Below are 21,554 nucleotides of genomic sequence, written 5' to 3'. Positions count from 1 at the left end.
AAAGAAGTGGATGGTTTCACACTTCCAAAGCAAGCTTCCGAGGTCTTTAGAAGCTTCCAATTAGTTGTAACTGCATTTTAAATGCAAAAAGCACCATCTTCATTGTGAAAGTATTAACATTCAGAACCAGAATACTTAAAAGTTGGAATTTCTGTTCTCAAAACAATGCAGTATAGATCAACATATCAGACCTTAGCACAGCATTGTATAGTAGCTAGAGAATAGTTAGACAAGCCCAGATTGATGCAACCAACAGAGCAGGTAGAACAGAGTTCACGAGAAAGGAAGCACATAAAGCAAGAAGTCTAATCTGAATAACTAATCATGTGAAGATTTCCGAATTCCCAGGACGGGGACGGAGGGAATACCTCCAAGCTTTTAGCCTTTACAGCTTCAGTATTACAGGAATCCAGTCCCGAAAACAATGTAAGGACTCCAAGTTTTTTTTCAAACATTGATTTAACCGTTAGTCTCTACGTATAATATCAAGATTAGTGACACAAAACTCGAAAGTTTCTTACCCAACGCTAGAACATCTACCGTAGACCAGTGAAGGAGAGGGAATTCCGTTTCAGAATTAACAAGTTATGAGTTAATTTTCTTAAGAAAAGTAACATTCGTTGTTCTCCTTAAGAAAAAGAAAAGTATAAGAAGTACGTCGCAACTATTCCACTAGATCAATCAAAGTGAACGGGAAAAAATGAGAATACATAACTCAAAAGTTAACACAAAAATGAGCGAATCAACGGCAACGAAAAGATATCACAAATTATATGGAATTTAAAGAGAAAAACATGAATAAAATAAAAAATATAAGAATGCATGCTTGAAAACAAGAAAAGAAGCACTAAAGTTCCAAGAAAAAGCAAAAAATAACCGAGTTTCAGGAGAAACGCCAATGATCCAGAAAGGAAAAGGAAACAAGAAAGAAAGCGCACCATCTCACATCCCGGAAGCCTCTCCCTAAGCCTCCTCCCGAAGAAAACCTCCAGAAAACCGTATAAACCACGAGCAAACAAGTTTCCGACCCTAAGAACGACGGAAGCGTCGCATCCCCCAAGGGACGTGCCCGCATTACCCTCCGGAACACGCCGAACTCTCGCCGGCCGGAACGGCAGATCCTCCCCGGAGTATCGGAAAATCCGCCAGAAACGAAGGGTTTAAACTCGGGGAAACCGTCGGAAAAGCAACGAACGCGCAGAGAAGGCGAGGAATTCCCGGCGAAGGAGCCGCCGGAGGGACGGATGAACAGTGAATCCGGCAACGGAGGCCGTAAGGAAACCGTAAAGATGGGAGCCCCTGGGTATTTATACCCCAAGGCAGGGGGTGAAACAAGAGGGGCGATAGTTGTAGTCGGTTCAACCAAATTCCGTCCAGCCGGCAATCGATCTGCCGGAAAATGGTTTTCCAGTGATCGGATTACGTGGCACTCTCTGTTGGCGTCTCTCTCTTTTTTATTTTATCCTGGCGGCAACAAAGTTTACGTGGTGTAAAGGAAAAACTTTGCTGACCAATCAGCGGTCGCCCCTATGCCACGTCGTGTGTGGTGGTTGATTTTGTACTTCACCTTAAGGTCCAAACGGCCACTTGCCTTTTTGTAGAATGACATGACAGTTGAACAACTATATAGAGAGAGGCAAGCTGAGGTTAGTCAGACCCCTACTAGTTGAACAACTATACCATTGGGTTTTGAACCTGCAATCTCAACAAAAGACGACCTGCACTAGCTGCTCGTACCAGACAAGCCGAGCCCCCCTGTTGGTCTTTCTTCCTTCTTGTCACTAGGATGTTGATCCAATCATTAGTTTCGGAGCCCAACACCAGACCCACAAAAATGATGAAAATACCCTCAGCCTCATCAACAAGTCATCCTTCTGTCTAACCGAGCTCGAAGTAGGCTCTTGATCTTTTCCAATAGCATTGTCGCCCAGTCAAATTCGGTCAGAACCAATGCTATCAAAATCGAATCACGAATCTGTCTAATGTTTCCTCTCTTTGAAAAAGAAATCAGATTCGATTTGGGAGTCCTGGTTCGTCCGCATCGGACCCAGTCAGATCGATATCGGCCGAAGTTGACTCCTAATCAGCTTATATATAATTCTTTTTCTTCCTAATTTTTTGCATTAAAAACAAATTCTTAAAATAGAGCAATTAAAACCGATTAGTTTTGATTCAATTATGATGCAATAAATTTTTTTTTTGAATAAACTGATTATGAGGACTTGGAACTAGGGATTGCAGTGGACCGGGGGAAAGCAGGCCCCACCCCGCCTCGTCCCGTTTAGACCGGGGATGAAGGGTATGAAACGGGGATGGAGGTGGGGACGAAGGTTAAAATCCATCCCCGTTCGGGAATGGAGGCAGGGATGGACATGCACTTTTCCCCGCCTCATCCCCGTTTGAACCGGGGATGGAGGACATGAAACGGGGATGAAGGCGGGGGTGGAGGATAAAATCCATCCCCACCGGGGATGGAGGCGGGGGTGGAGGATAAAATCTTGAGGCGGGGCGGGGGGTGGAGACCTTGTCCCCCGCCCCACTGCCATCCCTACTTGGAACACAGTGTGTTTTGGGACGTTGACGGGGTGAACGGATTGAGAGTTTGAGAGGATAAGTAGGTAATATCTGGGACAATGAGGGGTGTGTTGGTGAATTTGTGAACGAAATTTGGGTTAAGCGGATCCAGGGTGAAGTGACGAAAATGGAAACGGACGGGCAGGGAAAATTAAGAGGGGCCCAAAAGAACAATTTTGGTTGGATATTTTGATGTTTTTTTTTTTGTGAAACTTTGTAATTTCTGCAAGTTGATAATTTGCTATTTATGGGTCAAACTCATTTATGGATGGGGGCACTCAAATCGGTTGGATCTACAGAGGGTCCGGATCCTCCGTACAGATCTCGTACCCGAACCTAGTGTGATGCGTCTTAGGTTCAGACCTTGATCTGATGGGACCAATTTCACGAATCTTGGTTGTCCACATGAGCCCCCAAATTTCAGATCCAACCCACGGTTTCATAGGATCCAATCGGTGGTCCAGAGCTTTTTAAGTCCTGATTGGTGCACCTGAGTCCATGAATCCTCCCTGTTTTACAGACCATATATGATCAAGTTCGACCTGATGTGCCCGAACCCGATGAGATACATTCTTAAATAGGTGTTATTTTCTTCATTACAAAAATCTATGAGGAAAGAACCTGTATAGATCCAAACCCATTACCAACCACACATCCATCATGGTCCTGAAATCATTGCAAACTTTATGTTGGAGATCAATTGTATATGAGGAAGTCACGTAGGGCTCTTGGCATGTACAGTTAGAATAGGGTTAAGAAAGCAAGCACCTATCCAACAGTTGCTGTCGACCACACCAACAGTCAAATCATGCATCCTTACTGATCTCATGAGTTTAGTGGACCTTACCAACCATCAATTCATGCACACTTGGTGGCTTGATGAGAGTAGTGAATGGTGAACATGTTTTGGATCTGAGAGTTTTAAACCAAGCTCCAAATACTGATTGTCAAATTTCTCTTTTCAAAATGGAATTCTTTAAGGGCATGTTTGAAACTACAAGGCAAATGGACTACGCTGAATGCATATGCAGGGTTAGATTTGCAAAAAAAAAAAAAACTATAAAAATCTTGGTTCTTACCGGTTTATATAATTTGTTAGTTTACATATTTCAGTTTTTCTTGATCCAAGGTAACTAAAATATGTTAATTTATATGCACCAAAATTTTCATAGGTTTTTTATATATTTTTCTAAAATTTAACGGTATGGATGTGATCTAAATGTATGCTTTTGTAGAAATAGACTCTTGGATCATCCAATTACAATGTATAAGAAGGATCTTTTAAGGAATGAAAATCAATGTCTCAGGATTTTTATAAATATGCAAGCACAAAATATCACATTTCTTGATCGGGTTACAATGATCCAATATTCAATTCCAAGCAAATGGACCACGTTGAATGCATCTGCAGGGTTAGATTTGCAAAAAAAACTATGAAAATCTCGGTTCATATTAGTTTTCATATTTCAACTTCCTTTTATCCAAGATAACCAAAATATGTAAACTGGCATGCACCAAGATTTTTATAGTTTTTTCACATTTTTTTCTAAAATTTTACCATAATGCAATTTAGATGTATGATTTTATAGAAATAGAGTCTTGGATCATCCGATTAAGATGTATAAGAAGGATCTTTTAAAGAATGAAAATCAATTACTCAAAAATTTTGTAAATATGCAAGCATAAAAAATAACATTTCTTGATAGATTACAATGATCCAATATTCTATTCCAAGCAAATGGACCATGCCGAATGCATTTGAAGAGTTAGATTTGCAAAAAAAACTATGAAAATCTCTGTTAATATACTAGTTTATATTAGGGTAACGAAAATATATAAACCAATCAAATATATTAACTAGCATGCACCAAGATTTTCATAGTTTTTTTTCTAAAATTTCATCGTATGAATGTGATTTAGATGCATGGTTTTATATAAACAAACTCTTGGATCATTTGATTACAATGTATAATAAGGATCTTTTAAGGCTTGAAAATCAATGGCTCAGAATTTTCATAAATATACAAATGAAAAAACAAAAAAAAATGAGAAAACGAACACAAACCTTATATATACAGGTAAATTCGAATGCTAAAATAGAAATTCGCATATCTTAAAGTCGACTGCATGCAAAAGTCCATCAATTCTGCAAACTTTTCATGATTTTTGCATCAAAGGTACACTTTCGCAGCTAGAAATGCAAAACTCTTGATGAAATTTGCACTTAATGGACTTTCAAAAGAATTATCATGATTTTAGTACTATATATATGAAAATGAGGAATTTTTGCATTGGATATCGAGTGAAATTTGTGCCTTTTCATAAACATTGTGTGGGAAAATAGGCTATGATTAATTATCATTAGCAATTTTTCTTATAGCAATGATAATTTTTCATCGCCTATATTACTGGATATAGCCGACGATAACAATCATCAGTTACATTACTAATATTGATGATAAAGTATCGTTGGCTATGTTAGTTTAAAATCGGCGATAAATGTCATAGACTATAGAATTTTACATCGACGATAATTATCGTCGGTTATTGATTAAAATCGATGATAATTATCATCATTTTATAATTGATGATGGTTAATTATTATCGGAATTATAAAAGATTTTTTGTGATGATTAATTATCATTGTAATTTAAAATCGGTGATAATATCGTCAGCAATATGTCTTTTTGATCTCCTCCTATTTATATTACCCACAAAATAAGAGCGACCATAAAATATAGACATTTTCATTACGACATTATATGCCATCAGGATTAAATTATTAGTGACGATGATAATTTATTATCGTTTTTTTTTTAGTTGATAAGGACCTGTTTTCTTGCATTGAGCTTCGTTAAGGTGGGCAGTAGGGCTGGCAATGGGTTGGATTTGTGCAGGTACTTGCTGACCCAACCCAAACCCAAATACTAGGGTGCAGGCGTAAAAATGCTGAACGGCATACCATTCAGGTACCACAACCCAGCCTGAGTAATATGTGGGTTGGGTTTGAGTTATGATTTTCTTCGGATATCCGACCCAACTTGGCTTTGAATCGAGTACTTTGGGAGCAATTTTCAGCAAAAAAAAAGAGTATATTTTAGATATTCTTTAAATTATACGAGTGGGGTTTGGGCATCTACTTTTTTTTAGCTGCAACAGCAACCTCTGTAAACTGTTTCCTTTTCATGATTTTTCATCGTTTATGCTGCTCTAATAAATTTTTATTTGATTCTAAAAAATAATAATAATTTAGGCGGCCATATTCAGGCGAACCCTAGCTGGATTAGGTATTACAAGGATAACATGCAATGATTAATTATATTTTTAATCCAAAAAGAAATTATAATTCTAAATGGAAATACGTTGTTCTAATACCTGAATGAGAAAAACAAAGTATAGAAATCACGTTAGATCCATATGGACCGTCAAATTTGGTCTATACTGGTGAGGGTGATTTATTTGTTTTGGTATAAACGTAGTTAATTGATGATAAAATGGGTTCAGGTTCGGATGGATGCATGATTGAATTATAAGGAATTGATGGGGTCAGATGTGAAAACGGGTCATGTTTTAAACGTTTTGGATCTTAGTATCCGACCTAAAAAACAAGCTGTTTTATAACTGAGTGTAAATTTCCCAACTCTCAGGGTAAGGTTGGGCCTCAGCGGGTCAGTTTTTTAGGACTGGGCTGCACGCAAGCCGGCCTGTGGGTGGGCCATTGAGGCAGGGCCTACACCGGAACTTTAGGTTCCTAATCTGATGTGCTTAGGCAGGGCGCACGCGCAAGAGAGAGAGAGACGAAACAGGATTTCAACGTAGCCACATAAAGGGTCAACAGAGTTGAACCCAAATAAAACAAAACAGAAACAAGCAGGAGCAAAACAAACAAAAAACAAGCAACTCACGCAGGATCCACAAAACCAATAAGGTCCGGAGAGAGAGAGGGTATTGGATAGAAAAAGATATATTTATTGAATAAAAAAATAGATATTTATTTATTTTATAGGCAAGCTGGGGTTAGGCAGATCCCACCAGCTTTAATGTTCCATTGGGCTTTGAACTTGCAACCTCCCAACACAAGGTGACGTGCACTAACAGCTAGGAGTGTCAACGGTCGGGTTTGGTTCGAACCTAGGTAGAACAAGACTTGGACCAAATTTTTGGGTATGGTATTGGGTTTGGAGCTGGGTCTAATCAGGTCTATTATAAGAAAAACCATACCCGGACCCAATAAAAACTACATGAATCAGACCCAGACCATTACTCGGTAAAATCATATTTTTATCATTTTTACATTGAACAATTGCGGGTCTTAATCGGAACTCGGGTTGGGTCCGGGTCAAGTATAAAATTTCACAAACTATACCTGGGTCCATGTATTAATTGAACGTTCGGGTCCAGACCCAGGTCATAATCGGGTCTTCTTATTTGTCATCATACCCGAATCCCATAGGGTTTGGTCCAGAGCTGTTGACACCCCTACTAATAGCTCCCCAACTGTGTAAATTTCAAAATGTGTTACTTGTAATAGTTTTATAAACAAAACACCTTAAAACTAATTATGCATTTTCAAAGTATAGCCACTTTTTTTTTAGGGTACAAAGTTTAGCTAGTAAATTGTGTTATTATTTTGTATCAAATTATAAAAATATCTATCATGGTTTAAAGTAGTGCATTAAACCAAATGATTTTGTGGTGAACTTGTACAGGTCCATTATAGCTATGGATGCTCCCAAATCCCTTTGAAAAAGATTTGATTTGATCAAAATTTTAGCAACAAAGCTGGTTTTAACATGTGTCATGTTTTGATTGATACAAAAATATTTTATTTAATTTTTAGCCCGATTCAGGACTTTTCACTTGAGAATCGGTATCGGCCAATTCAACTGAATCGTTGGCCAAATACCGATATTGAACAATAGTATAGACCATAGTTACTAGCTTCTTGCCGCATGGGAAACAACAACTACGCCTTCATCCCAAAATAATTGGGGTCGGCGATATGAACCAAAAAAGAAAATCATTATGAGTCTTCCACCCAATCATTTTTATCCAATGCCATGTCCTTGGTGAGGTTCAAAGCATTCATATCCTTTCCTATCACCTCAATCCATGTCTTCCTAGGCCTACCCCGACCTCTTTTAACTAATATATTTTCCCCACAAGCTCATTTTGGAAGTGAAAAACTTTTAGCTTTCTCGAAAAGAGGGGAGATGCTTTGGAAAACCTGTTTTCAAAATATGTGAAATTTGATTCTCTTCTTTAGTGAGAAGCTTGCTTCATCCTTGTTTTTTAAATCAATTTCTTTTTGCTTTCTTAAAATTTTCTCTATACTTTTTGTCACTTTTTACTTGTTTTTTCTCTTATTTATTATATTTTTTTATTAAAAATTAGAAGTTTTTTTATAACAAGCTTTTATGTTGGTTTTTATATTTATTTATATTTGTGCTTATGTTATTCTTATCTACTTCTGTGTGCTTAATATTGCTTTCAATGTGCTTTCTTTTAAGTTTTTTTCACACTAACACTTGCTTTCCCGCTTTGGCTACTCGTATTCATTTCATTTCTCTTTTCTTATTTATTTTATTTTTTGGTAACTGAAAAAGACTGCACAATACGACATTGTTTCAACATGTCATACAAAATTTTTATGCACACACATATACTCTCCCCTCTCTCTCTTTTAGGGGCGTCAACGGGTAGGGTTTGGTTGGGACCCAGGTAAAACCAGTTTTGGATCAGATTTTTGGGTATGGTATCGAGTCCAGACCTGAGTTTAATCGAGTTCACTATAAGAAAAATCATACCCAGATCCAAGAACCATACCTGGTAAAACCATATTTTTTTATCATTTTTACATGAAAATTTGCTGATCTTAATCAGAACCCGGGTTGAGTCTGGATCTGATGTAAAATTTCATAAACTATACCCGGGTCCATGTATTAACAGAACCTTCAGGTCTTAACTCGGGTCTTAATCGAGTCTTCTTATTTATCACTATATCCTAACCTTATATAGTTTGGTTCGGATTGAGTAAGAGTAAATCAGGCCCGTTGACACACCCCCTACTGCATCCTGTCAACGTGTCATTCAAAGAATTCATAGACTAACACACCATACAAAAACATTGCATGCACCAATACATACACCTCTCTCTCTCTCTCTCTCTGTGGCGTTGTGTCAACGTGTCATCCAAATAACCCATAGACCACCACATTGCATGCACCAACACACATACACACCTCTCTCTCTCTCCCTCTCCACACACACACACCTCTGTGTGTGAGTGGCTCGCTCTTTAGCCTCAAGCAAGACAGTCCCTCAGGAGAGAGAGAGAGAGAGAGATGTCTATCGTGTCTTCTTCGGTTTCCTCCACCATTCCGTCCTCCCCAATCGTCTCCTATCGCTCTCCTTCCAAAATCCCCACCTTCCTCCAGCTTAGACGGCGATGGCATCGCGCTGCCCTTTACAAAGGCCCAATTCGGTGAGTGGTCTCGATTCCCCACGCTATACCTCATTCTTTGTAACCCCCATTTCCCCTTCGTTTCCGAATTCCTTTACCATCGATTCGAATACTCGAAAAAAATACCAAAATTGTGCCACAATTTCTTAATTTTTTCTGTTTTTACCGGATTTGATAACCATCCTAATTATCGAATTTGATTCAGCTTACCTTCTATTTATCTTCTGAATCTCTTCTTCCTCTTCTTCTTTTTCTCTTTTGAGTGCCTTGAGTTCAAACCATATGGGTGGTTACCATGTTTCCTTAAAAAATAATTGTGGATTTTGTTGTTACCGTGTTTTATTTTATATTCTTTGCTTCTTTTTTTTTTGGATTTGAAAAAGATGACAAACTAGTATTGAAGTGCCATAGATTCTTGCATTTGGGTTTTGTTATTATAACAAGAAGGTTTAATGTTCGGATTGGGTTGTTAGTGGAATGGGAGCTTGATGGGTAAGTCAATATGTATTTGTGTAACGAACAATGTAATTGAAGTTTCTTTTATAGTATAATTTAAAGCGTCTAGAAACTGGCGTACTTGTAGATGACATTCGTGACAGTTTTCTTATGACATGAAAGTCACCTTTCTTTCTCTTTAGTGCTTCATTCGGGACAGTTTTCTTATGATTGTTATCATATCTTGATGACATTGTAAATTGTGCTTTCATGTCATTAATTTGATGACTTCGTTAAGTGTGGGCACATGCAGTAGATATGATATGTACATTTTTTTTGTCCTAGTTATGTTTTGATATTCACAGCTTGCCCGAAAGTTGATTGTATGTTATCTCAAGCTATTCAGCCACACTTGCTAAAGTCATTATGGTGTTCACGTGGTTTCCAAGTAAAGAGAGTAGCCTGAAGTCTAAGTTGGTTCTTGGGTTCCTTGTACGTGAGACTAGCCAATTGTTTGCTTATTATTCTTGCTCTATGGGCCATGCTTTTGCCATTCATTATCACTGCTATAAGACTCTTCTTTGTCATAGTTGGTTTTCTTATTGATGATAGTTCTTAAGATTAAAAAAACATGGATGGATTCCACCGTCTTCATTGGTTGTTAGCCAGTCTCTCCTAAATAGAAAGTTCTTTTCATGATCTGTCATCTCATTTTTGTTCTGTTTCTCTGAAACATGATGCTTCTTAATGTCAATATTCAAAGTTCCTTTTACGCTAATATAAAGATGATGAAGGTGATTAAGGCTTTGATGATATCTTATACGATTGATTTAATGCTTATAGTTTCTGTAGATCTAGCATCAAATGCAGTTATTCTGCGGAAAGCATCAGTGAGAACTTTTCATCTGCTCCAATAGATGTTGTGGCTGATGTGAAGACTGAAAAGGTATATGCACTAAAAAGCCTTGCCTAAATTCGTTCATTTTCATGGTATGTTGCAGATTTTTCCTCCTTATTCGATGTTTTTCCTCTTGTCATCTGATGACCATCATCACAAAACAATCTAATGACAGATTGTAGTCTTGGGAGGGAGTGGTTTTGTTGGATCCGCAATATGCAAGGCTGCAGTCTCCAAGGGCATTGAAGTTGTCAGCTTAAGCAGGTGAACCTGTAGATTTTGTTGGATGACTCGAAGTTCTAGTACTCAAATTATAATCTTCCTTGGTTTTGAGGTTTTTTTCTTTTGATCTGGAAATTTTGTTGAAAATTAACTTGTGCTGCTTTGAAGGTCGGGAAGGCCTCGATACCAAGATTCTTGGATAGATCAAGTCAATTGGGTTCCAGGTATGATCAATGTATCTGCTTTCTTCTTTATGTGTTTCATTTACTTTTATTTCATCAATTATGCAGGAGTTGCAAATATGTTCAATGTTGTGCAAAATTTCTCACGGATTCATTACTAACCAGTCACAACAACAACAACAACTACAACTACGCCTTCATCCCAAAACAATTGGGGTCGGCGATATGAACCATAAAAGAAAATCATTCTGGGTCTTCCACATGAATCCTTCTCCTCCAATCATTTTTATCCAATGCCATGTCCTCGGTGAGGTTCAAAGCATTCATATCCTTTCCTATCATCTCCATCCAAGTCTTCTTAGGCCTACCCCGACCTCTTTTAACTAATATATTTTCCCATTTCTCCATCCTTCTAACTGGAGCATCATTAGGCCTTTGCCGAATATGTCCAAACCACCGTAAATGATTCTCTCTCATCTTATTTTCAATGGATGCAACGCCTACCTTCTTACATATATCCTCGTTTCGAATCTTATCTTTTATTGTATTTTCACACATCCATCTAAGCATACGCATCTCAGCTACACTCATTTTTTGAATATGATGTCTCTTGGCAGCCCAACATTCCGTACCATATAGTAAAGCGGGCCTAATTGTCGTCCTATAAAACTTTTCCTTCAACCGCAATGGCATTTTACGATCGCACAACACTCCAGTTGCACTTTTCCATTTCATCCACCCAACCAGTCACTAACTTCTCTTTTTTTATTATGAGTCACCTAATAATCTGCAAGATGAGTGGACTGTGGCAATTCAGCCAAAGCATCATAGCAATGGTCCAGTGAGGAATAAGCCAGCTTATTAGGAAAAACATGTTTCACATTCTGTTTTTTTCACTTCAACGTCAGTTTCAGCTTTGACTAGCTTCCATTGTGGTCTAGTGAAAGATGAGTTAACTGCATGCCAACAATGTTATTAACATCTCTGCTTGCTACTATTTTCTTGGTTATTTTTGTAACTTGTATTCCTTGTTGCAACATCCAACAAATGATGAAAAATTAACTTGTCCATGTGACCATGTCTTTCTAGGAAAATATAGGTAGACAATCAATTTAAACCTTATATTGCAGCCCTTGGTTAGTAAACATTGTATGCTTCTATAGGAGTCCCATTGGAAACCGGCTTATGGATCTCTGATTCCATAAATAGACAGAAAATCTTTGTCCTGCATGATTTTGATCTTTAGTGCATAGCAGTGATTATTGACAAAGTGTTCAATGAGTTGTATGTTGGTAATTCTGCTATATCTCTATATCTCTGAGAACTTGGTTCCATATTCACCTCCACTGCTGGGTCTCAAGAAAGCAGTCCACAGATTTATGTTTGTTTTTATAACATCTTTATTCTCCAATCTTTATCACACACAATAACCATTTGATCACAAGTGAACTGGTCGTGTTGTCTTTCCTGTCAGGAAGTTATTGCTGTATTTTCATCCTTGATGCATTGTCTAGCAAAAGCTATATATTCACCATTTTTTTGTATCAATGCTTAAACCACCAAAGGGTAAATTCGTCGAGTTTACCCATAATAGAGGTATATGTTTTAAAATAGATGTAAAACATGAAGGTCAAGGTTTGGGTCCTAAAGTAGTATATTATTCATGCTCATGCCAACTTTAACAAAGAAAGTACTCCTTTATCTGTTGCACATTTTATCAAGATTTTTCCAGCACCTTCCTTGTCTGTAGCTGTGTTGCGTGTAGCAAGTATATTTGGGCTTCATCTTAACTAGGATCCTTTCTTTTCCTATGACTTTCTTATCTAAATCTCTCTGACTTGCAATTTTGTGGTCAATAAAGGGAACCTTGTTTCTGCATACAAGATTCTATTAATGTAATAACGTACCATTTGACATCTTGAAAATCTTTTAGTATCGTATCTCATCAACACACATCTGTTTTCTTAGTCTGATAATAGGTGTGCTCTCTATTTTCAGTATTTATATTTTATACCCAATATCTTATGTCTTTCTCTTTTTCTTTTGTTTTCAGAAACATTGGATATAGAATTTATTACACCTTTGATTGGAATTTCTTGGTGGATGATAATTTTTTCCTTGTTCTTTGTTGCATAGAATCCTTTTGTCTTGTTGGTACATCCTCCACTCCTCTCTATGGAAAAGCCTTCTCCTCCTTGGCTTTTCCCAAGGTTTTTGTCTTTGGGTTTCATGAACACGTTTTAATATAATTTTCAATTATAGGAAGAAATTTTCTTGACAGAGATCGCTCTAAAATATGGGTGTATCATGCAGGAGATGTGTTCTATGCGAGGTGGGATGAATTTCTGGGTGGCGCCACAGCTGTAGTTTCTACTCTTGGTGGTTTTGGAAGTGAGGAGCAAATGAAAAAGATTAATGGAGAGGCAAATGTTTTGGCTGTAGATGCTGCAAAGAATTTTGGTGAGATTTTGCCTCTGCTTTACAGTATGTTTGCACACTGCAAAATTAAATCACATGGTTTATGAATAATTTTTTCTGTTGTTAAAGTGAGGAAATCCCTCTGGAGGGTGTGTTTTCCATGCTGTAGGGAATGAATACTTTCATGGTGTACAAATATGGTTTAGCTCTCTCAAAATAATGATTCTATAGACCGTTAGATAAAATGGTGACTCTTTTTGTCTTCATTAAATTTATAGATCTCCTGGTTAGCTAATTGTAAGAACTGTTTTGGTAACTGTAGTTTGGTAGAAGCACTGTCTTAATTTAAGAAGTATTTTGGAAGTCATGTATTTTTCTTCTCTGCTATATACAAGAAGAACTCAAAAGGTTTTATGACTTCAGTTTACGTGAGGGTCAATATACTGTTTCATTTTTCTTAGTTCAAGTTGCTAAACCGGTTATTAGTATTTTTCTCTTGCTTAATGTGCTTTTCTAAAGCACTTATATGTGCTACACTTGGCAACAGGAGTTCCAAAGTTTATTTTAATCTCTGTGCATGACTACAACTTGCCTCCATTTCTGCTTTCATCTGGATACTTCACTGGGAAGAGGGAAGCAGAGTCAGCAGTCCTCTCCAAGTACCCAAACACAGGTAATCTTCTCTGAACATTTTGTGTCTCTGATCTATACTCTGTATTTCTGTGATATCCCAATTATGATTTTTTTAACTGTACTGATTAGGTAGATGCATGATTATTCCTTAGGTGTGATATTGAGGCCAGGATTTATTTACGGCAAGCGAAGGGTAGATGGCTTTGAAATCCCCCTTGATGTAATTGGGGAACCTCTTGAGAAGTTCTTGCGCGCTAGCGAAAATCTTACGAGGCCTTTAAACTCTCTGCCTGCTTCAGACCTCCTCTTAGCACCACCAGTGAGTGTTGATGATGTTGCACTTGCAGTCATTAAGGCAATAACTGATGATGACTTCTTTGGTGTTTTTACTATTGAGCAAATCAAGGAAGCAGCTGCGACTGTTAGTGTATGAGCTTGTGTAAAAAAATTTCAACCTGTTCTTCTTTTCAAGAGCCTCTCTTATGTAGATAACTTCTTTTTTTGGTGAATGGTAGACAAGCATGATATACGATTTGGCCGTGGAAAAGAGCTTTACTGAATGTGATCAAGTTTTTTCCTTTACCTGTTGAATGAAATGTGATATGTGGATCAGTGGATTGGGTGTTACCCAGACTCGATAACATAATTAAATGTGATATCTGGATCTGGGCCCACCAACTTAGATGTGATTAGATAGTTGGTTGGACCGACATTGTCACATTAGTAATCCCTTCTGAACCTGGTTTGGGTGTTTACAAACAATACCCAGGTCCGACCTAAGATTTGAAAAGGTGAACTGCACATTCTCCAGAAATAATGGTAGTTTGACCTGATTAACCTCATTCCTATTTTAACCACTTGGAGTTGGATCCAACCTGGTACTTAATAATCAGATTCAGTTCCAAAACTCGCTGGGGCTGGCTCAGACCAGCCCAGTTGAAAGCCTTGGCATGGATGAGCTGTAGTTTCACATACCAACCCTTAGTCATGTATCCAGCCAGGTAGGGCTGACTTTGCTCTTTATTCTGGTTTGAACTCGTAAAGCACAGCAAGCCGAACATTAAAAATAGGTTTTCAGTAAGTCTCCACTCATATACACTTGTTAAATAGTAATAAATATATTTTTGATACATTTTATATCATATAATTGTAACACCCCGATTTGGGACCTCGAGAGTTTGAGTCCGGTTAGTATTACTCTTAGAGAAAAAATCATACAGCGTTCGCACAGAGAAAATATGGTTAATTTTTTTTAATAACTCGCTTTCTTTTATAAAGTTTATCATTCATAACATAAGGAAATAATAATTACATGAATGTTCAATGACAAGAAAATAAAAACAATCAAGTACTTCGTCGAATGAATCGATCACGTCTTGCTTGCGTTAGTGTGCTTGGAATCTATAGTTGTAATTATTCAGGAGGTGAGTCTACAACCCAGTAAAACATAATTATAAACAAATAAAAACTTTAACTTACAACTGTAGTGGACTCTAAGCTCATAGTCTAAGTTTAGTTTTCGACACACCACATAAGGTTTGTATGTTTTAATTATTTTTTATTTAACTCTCTCAAACACTCACTCGCATCAAACTAAAATACTAGGTCAACTATACTGGTCATAGTCGTGTATGGGGGTAGCAACCCGCATAGAATACCTTAATTCTACATGTTAGCTAGACTATCAAACATAAACTCTCAGTGATTCCCGGATCACCAGGCATTACAGTAAAACAAAAAGATGACCCCGCCGGTAATTAGTCGGGAAGCCAATCTCGATATGCTTCATGCTACATCCTAACCATGATGGATTTCAATCATCCATGGTTGTCTAGAGTCTCAAACACTATCTGAATATAACCCTAAGTTATATCTTAAGTTCATATATCGAACCATATTTTTAAGCTTGTGTTTCACTCATTTTTTTATGAGTGATATCGTGAAATGATCATGACAGATCTCACTCTCAGTCTCATAATGGCATTATGCTTTACACTTATCTCATACTAAGCATGCAACTATGTAGATTCTCTACATCATTAAATAACCGACGAACCACTCTCCATGGTGGTTGCACTCTAGCTGCGAACCAGGTAGTCATTTCCAAAGGTTGTCACTTTTGAGATTTAAGGGGTTATGCATGCTAATCTCAACATAAAATTCACATAACATGATTAGAATAAAGAGACTCAAGTATAATCATAATTTCATCATAATACATGTTATTTGCATACTATAACATAGATATGCTATCACAAAAATAATATATTTCTAATATTCATGGCATATCACTACAAACATCTAAATGTAATCATCTCATAATTTCATGCATGGTTATTTTATGCATATCATGTTCACATTCAAGAACTATCTTTCTAATCATGCTAATACACAATATTAAAAATAACATGCATCACAAAATTGTTTATTCACAACTAAAATTACTTATAATATCTCTTACCTCAAATACGAATGTCGTGCTATGGTCGTAATCGAGTCTCAAGAGACTCTAACAGAAGGATATAATCATCACACAAGCATGTTCGTATTAATACATATAACTTCATATATTTTGACAAAATTACAAAAATATTTCACCCAACTTGGCTCATCAAACCTCAATTTTTATGCCTCTGATTTGACCAGAACAAACGATAAAGAGATTTTTTTCTATAATACAAGTCCAATGCACCAAACATCACTCAATTTTGAGTTTGGAGTGCAAAGTTATGATCATTTTACCTAATCGAATATTGAGTATACACAAGGATAGATTGGTTATTTTGACAATTATGATTTACCCTGACTCATCCTAAGTCAAAATATGTTGGATCTGAGCTTAAAACACTAGGTTTACAAAACCTAGTCTCAACCCATCTAGGTTAGGTTTGAAACCTAATTGGATTATCAAAAATCATAATTACTTACAAACTGGATCCAAAATCATTTTTTATATAGGTCTCAAAGCTGTCAGACTGGATCCAGACCCAGTCCTGATCTACATCTAGAACTGATTCATTCAGTTTGCATTTGAATCTTGCTCTGATCCGGATTCAGAACTATCAGACTAGATCCAGTTTCAGTTTTGATCTGGATCCAAAACTTATCCATTCAGTTGGATTCATATCCCGTTCTGATCTGGATCCAACACTGATCTGAACTAGATCTAGATCTAGATCTGTCAGACAGGATCCAGACCCAGATTTATCTATATCCAGTTCAATTTGGATCGATCTAGACTGATTGGATCAAACTGGATACAAATTCAGTCTGACCCAGATCAAACCGAATCCAAACTGAGAACTGACACTCAGTCAGATCAGACTCGGACTGGTTCACACCCAGATTGGTTCCATATGATTGAGTCAGGTCTAAACCGATTTGATCTTAACCGGTTCGACCCAATAATCCTTTTTTTTTTAATTATCTGGTTCGGTCTGGGTGCGACTGGCTGGTCTAACTAAAAAGGGGCTCAGTCCCCTTCTCTTCCTCTTAATAGTAGAGGGGCCGATCGTCGGAGCCGGCCATCTCTCTCTTTCTCTCTATTGCAGAGGGGTCGGCCACTGGCGCCAACTTGCCGACCCTCTCTCTCTCTCTCTGTAGCTATGTTTTTCTCTTTTCAAAAAAAGAAGAAAAAGAGGTACCTTACCTGGAGTCACCAGTCGTCCGGTAAGCCTTCCCCCCCTCTGCTGCTCCTCTCGATTTTTTTTCTTCACGCCTTTCTCTCTGTGGCTTGCTTGATCGATCATAGAGGTGAGTTCGTATAGTCCTCACGGTGGGTGAAGATAAACCTCACCCACCTCCCGTCGATCATGGGGGGTGAGGATAACCTCATCCCCCCCCCCCCGCTCTCTACGCAATTTGGAGAAACGTCTTCGCTTTTTTTTTATTACTCCTCAATGATTTCATCGGGAGTGGTTTTACAATAATATAGTGTCATAAAATTTTATCGCTTACCGCTCTGAAACAATTTATTATTGTGGGTGTCTTCAATTTTGGACCTGCTTCAAAATATTTTGGTGTCCATATATTGAGAATTTTCAATGGAGTTTGTGGTGGTTCAGATTTGTAATTTTTCCTTTTGAACCTGTTAGGGATTTATGCCTTTCATCGTATGTATAGCTGCCTCCTTTGAGAGTAGGACATGATAGTTTTGGGTGTACTGAGGATTAGGATTTTGAGAGCTCTGTATTTTCTCACATAGTGCTAGTGGATTTTGCTCCTTTTGCCCGTGGATGTTAGCCTGAGTGCCGAACCGGAACCACATACATCTCGAGTCTTTTTTTTTCTCTATCTTGTGTGGTTTGCTTTGTATTTGGTTGTGGTTTACATAATATTTATTCTTTTGTACTAATCTTTTCAGCCCCAGAAAAAATGCACATTTTCTGAAAATAAGCGAGCTCAATCTTGGCTCATTTAGCTTGGGTTCAGCTTGGCTGGGCTCACCACAAGAATGAGTCAAGCTTGAACACTTTAAGCTCGACTCATTTATCAGCCCTTCAGCCGGCTACTTACCCCAAGTTGGAGGAGTCCAACTTCAGTTATAACGATTACCATGCAGCTCAAATAGAGATTATAATGTCAATAACTATTCAATAATTTCCACAAAAGTATCACTACAACAGTACCAACAATAACAATCAACAATACCATCTGAGAAATTCAGAAAATAAAAAGGACAAAAGCAGAAGTCAATTCCCGAACCACTACCCTTGCTGCATGGTGAGGCCAGCGCACTTGTTGCTGCATCCCTACCATGCATCAAGGATCACATCTGGTGCGCTCTTGACTCCTCCATCCTCCCCACAAGCATCATTCACCTTCTGTAGACTACAGTCTATATCTATATCATCTGCACTTCTTTGAATTGAATCTTCCTTACCCTCTTATTGTTACCATATCCCCTTCCCCAATCCTATCATAAACTAGTTAAGCACCACTAGTACTAAACCCTGCTTTTCTAAAATGACAAAAGTACCCTTCACCTCAGCAAAGGGTACCTTGGTCATTTCAATCCTTCTTCACCACAATATATGATAGGATGCATCCTAAAAGGCCAATGGTGTTCAATGTCCCAAATGGGTACAAGGATTAACACCATAGATCTTAGTAGGTTGTTTCCATTAATTACCTAATCTAGTCAGGAACAGGGCCTGTAATATAGTTTGTGGATCAAGGTACCTTAATAATTAGTTACTCCATCTGTTTCTAGGTAGTACTAAGCTACTATATTCTATGCTAGGACCAGTAACTAGTAAGTAGTAACTAAGGCCTACTGGTTAGTGACTTGAAGGAATTGGCTCTGGGGAACATGCATTTAGTGCAGCATGGATTTGGCGAACAGCATTGCAGATGTGGTTCTTGATGGTAGTGACTGTGGACATGCTGATCTTGGATGCTGGAACTGCACTGGCTAACACTTGGAATGCCACAGTCAAGATACAGCCGCCGTCGATGGGCACGTTGCTGGTGTCGAGGCTGTCTGTGCCGGTGATGCAGCTGCCGGAATTGTTGTCACCTCCGGGAACAATGATGAATCCGGATGGGATCAGAGGAATGCAAGATGTGTCTTCAGCGCTCATTGCTATGTTGACGCCGGAAACGTCTATAGGCGCATACACAACCATGCTCCCAGATGCATCAGTGAAGCTCTCCTGCACCATCAGCTCAGCACTTGGGCCACCTGAATTGCTTGCAGCCTGCGTAAGTGTGCTGTTTGTTAAATCAAGAAACAACCACAAGGCCAAAACTATAGTGGTCAATAGAAGAAGTTGCTTGCTGCTCTGATGAGGATAATTTGGAAAACCGAAAAGTATCTGAGATCTTTTTGCAAAATGTAAAACTCATCCTCTGTTTATGCCAAGCCTTAAATATATAATCCTTTGTATTGCATGTGCAATTCAAAGATGGTAGACTGGCTCATTGGCTGCTTCTTTGGTGTGCATTTTCCTAGCATTCCCTTTCTCCATGAGCTATACATTTTCATGTTCGAGTAAACTAAGGAATATAATGCTTTTATGGTAAGCGACAACCAAAGTAACCTCTCTGGCATCATAACAAGCTAAATATGACCATTATGATTCCCAAGTTGATGTGGATCATAGAGGTAAATGAGAAAGAGAGAGAGAGATTAAAAAGCAACATTAATTGAAATTACTGTTATGGATTATTCAGTTAAAAGAGGTCGGGGTAGGCCTAAGAAGACTTGGGTGGAGATGATAGGAAAGGATATGAATGCTTTGAACCTCACCGAGGACATGGCATTGAATAGAAATGATTGGAGGAGAAGGATTCATGTGGAAGACCCATAATGATTTTCTTTTTTGGTTCATATCGCCGACCTCAATTGTTTTGGGATGAAGGCGTAGTTGTTGTTGTTGTGACTGTTATGGATTATACCTCCTGTTAGCTGAGCAGATCCAGTGATCGGGCCTGAGTACTTTACAAAGTACTTGGGCCACACAAAACACAGAAAATTGCTGCCCATGTAGTGATTTTCTGTATTTTGTGTTTTACACAGAAAATTAGGCATGTATTAGCGATTTTCTGTGTTTTGTGAGGCCCAAGTACTTTTTGAAGTATCGGGTCCGATCCCATAACCACGGATCTTCTGTTAAGGTCCAAGAGGTGCCATATTGACCTTGGCTCTCTTTCAGTGTCTATGGTGTAGTACACCTCCCTCGCAGCTCAACAAAGATAGTTTTCCATTGGCTTCGACCTTGCGGCAAGGGATGCACACCTTGTGTATGGAACTTGCTACATGTTGACAAGCCTAGCTAGGTGTACAGAGCCATTGTGGGCCATTAATTGTCTTTAGTTACCCAGAAAGTTAGCATCATTCATCAGTAAACTCACATTTACCCGAAGGAGTGCGACATAGTTGCCAGGATGCGAACCATCAGCAATATGAGCCACCTCTTGGAATGTGTTGCCTCCGGAGAGCACATCCAACTGCAAGAAAGGGCTCAAACCTAATCAGGACCAAGCCAGAAAGTCGCACATAAAGAGAAGAATTTGACTAAGAATGCAAATTCTCCAATGGATAAGGGGCATTTTTTTGTCATTTCAACTGTTGTCATTAGTTTCAAAAAACACAAGGGTATTTTGGTAAATTTACCTGCGAACGCCTTTTTTCACACCGCAGAAGATCGAACACCCGGAGGTGGGAGAACGGGAGCCAAGTGGAAGAGACACCACAGAGAATGACACCATGAGGTTGGCCGGGCCCGGTGCTCTTCCGGGTCGTGATCCGAACAGTGTCATCTGCAGAGCTGCCAAGAGCTGTCCATGACTGACCACCGGCCGAGGTGATGCTAACACTGAACATTCTCGCCATCCTTCCGGCCAGATGCATGATGTTCCGCCTTGCCTCCACTGAGTTTGCAACTGTAAAAGGTCAGTGTTCCATGAATTAATTTTAGCATCTCCTGTATGCTTTCTTAACAAGATCCGGATCCAGACCCGATTATTTTGTTTGATTTTGGAACCTAATTGTGAAAACAATCAGATCCAAAGTGATATCCAGACCAGATCCTATCTCATTATCCAATTTGCATGCCAAGAAGCACAACATAGGCATTCAGAAGGATCTTATTTCTCCATCATAGACCCAATCCAATTTGTAATGGATCTGTTTTATGATCCATATCCAGTGACGAATGTGACTACTTGTGTTTGGTTTCTTAGTCGTGCATATTAGAAAAAGTTGCCATCCATGCTATGTCAAAGG

The 21,554-nt window shown here is 38.4% G+C and overlaps 2 protein-coding genes across 3 annotated transcripts in view; one reads left to right on the top strand and one right to left on the bottom strand.

Annotated features, from left to right (window-relative positions):
• The first annotated feature begins 8,677 nt into the window (after positions 1-8,677).
• On the top strand, positions 8,678-14,407 carry LOC149813594 (uncharacterized protein At1g32220, chloroplastic-like). Of its 2 annotated transcripts, none has more exons than XM_089991964.1 (7): positions 8,678-9,058; positions 10,325-10,418; positions 10,546-10,634; positions 10,761-10,816; positions 13,088-13,234; positions 13,740-13,865; positions 13,978-14,407. In XM_089991964.1, the coding sequence occupies exons 1-7, from the start codon at positions 8,919-8,921 to the stop codon at positions 14,256-14,258; spliced, it is 933 nt and encodes a 310-aa protein (XP_089848090.1). In that variant the 5' UTR covers positions 8,678-8,918; the 3' UTR covers positions 14,259-14,407. The 2 variants fall into 2 exon arrangements, with proteins under 2 accessions (XP_089848090.1, XP_089848089.1); XM_089991963.1 differs by having other exon boundaries at positions 8,852-9,058; positions 10,316-10,418.
• A 3,985-nt stretch (positions 14,408-18,392) lies between these two features.
• Positions 18,393-21,554, bottom strand: part of LOC149813593 (homeobox-leucine zipper protein HDG2-like) — a 50,208-nt gene continuing 47,046 nt past the window's right edge. The window contains exons 11-13 of the mRNA XM_089991152.1: positions 20,943-21,211; positions 20,681-20,776; positions 18,393-19,524 (exon numbers count right to left, since the gene is read on the bottom strand). Coding sequence (XP_089847278.1) covers positions 19,105-19,524; positions 20,681-20,776; positions 20,943-21,211 — 785 coding nt within the window. The 3' untranslated portion in view covers positions 18,393-19,104. The remainder of the gene's footprint in view (positions 19,525-20,680; positions 20,777-20,942; positions 21,212-21,554) is intronic.

Source organism: Nuphar pumila, chromosome 16 (assembly GCF_984573655.1).
Source record: "Nuphar pumila chromosome 16, dmNupPumi1.hap1.1, whole genome shotgun sequence".
NCBI classification, from domain to species: Eukaryota; Viridiplantae; Streptophyta; class Magnoliopsida; order Nymphaeales; family Nymphaeaceae; genus Nuphar; species Nuphar pumila.
This window is presented reverse-complemented; position numbering and strand designations above follow the sequence as displayed.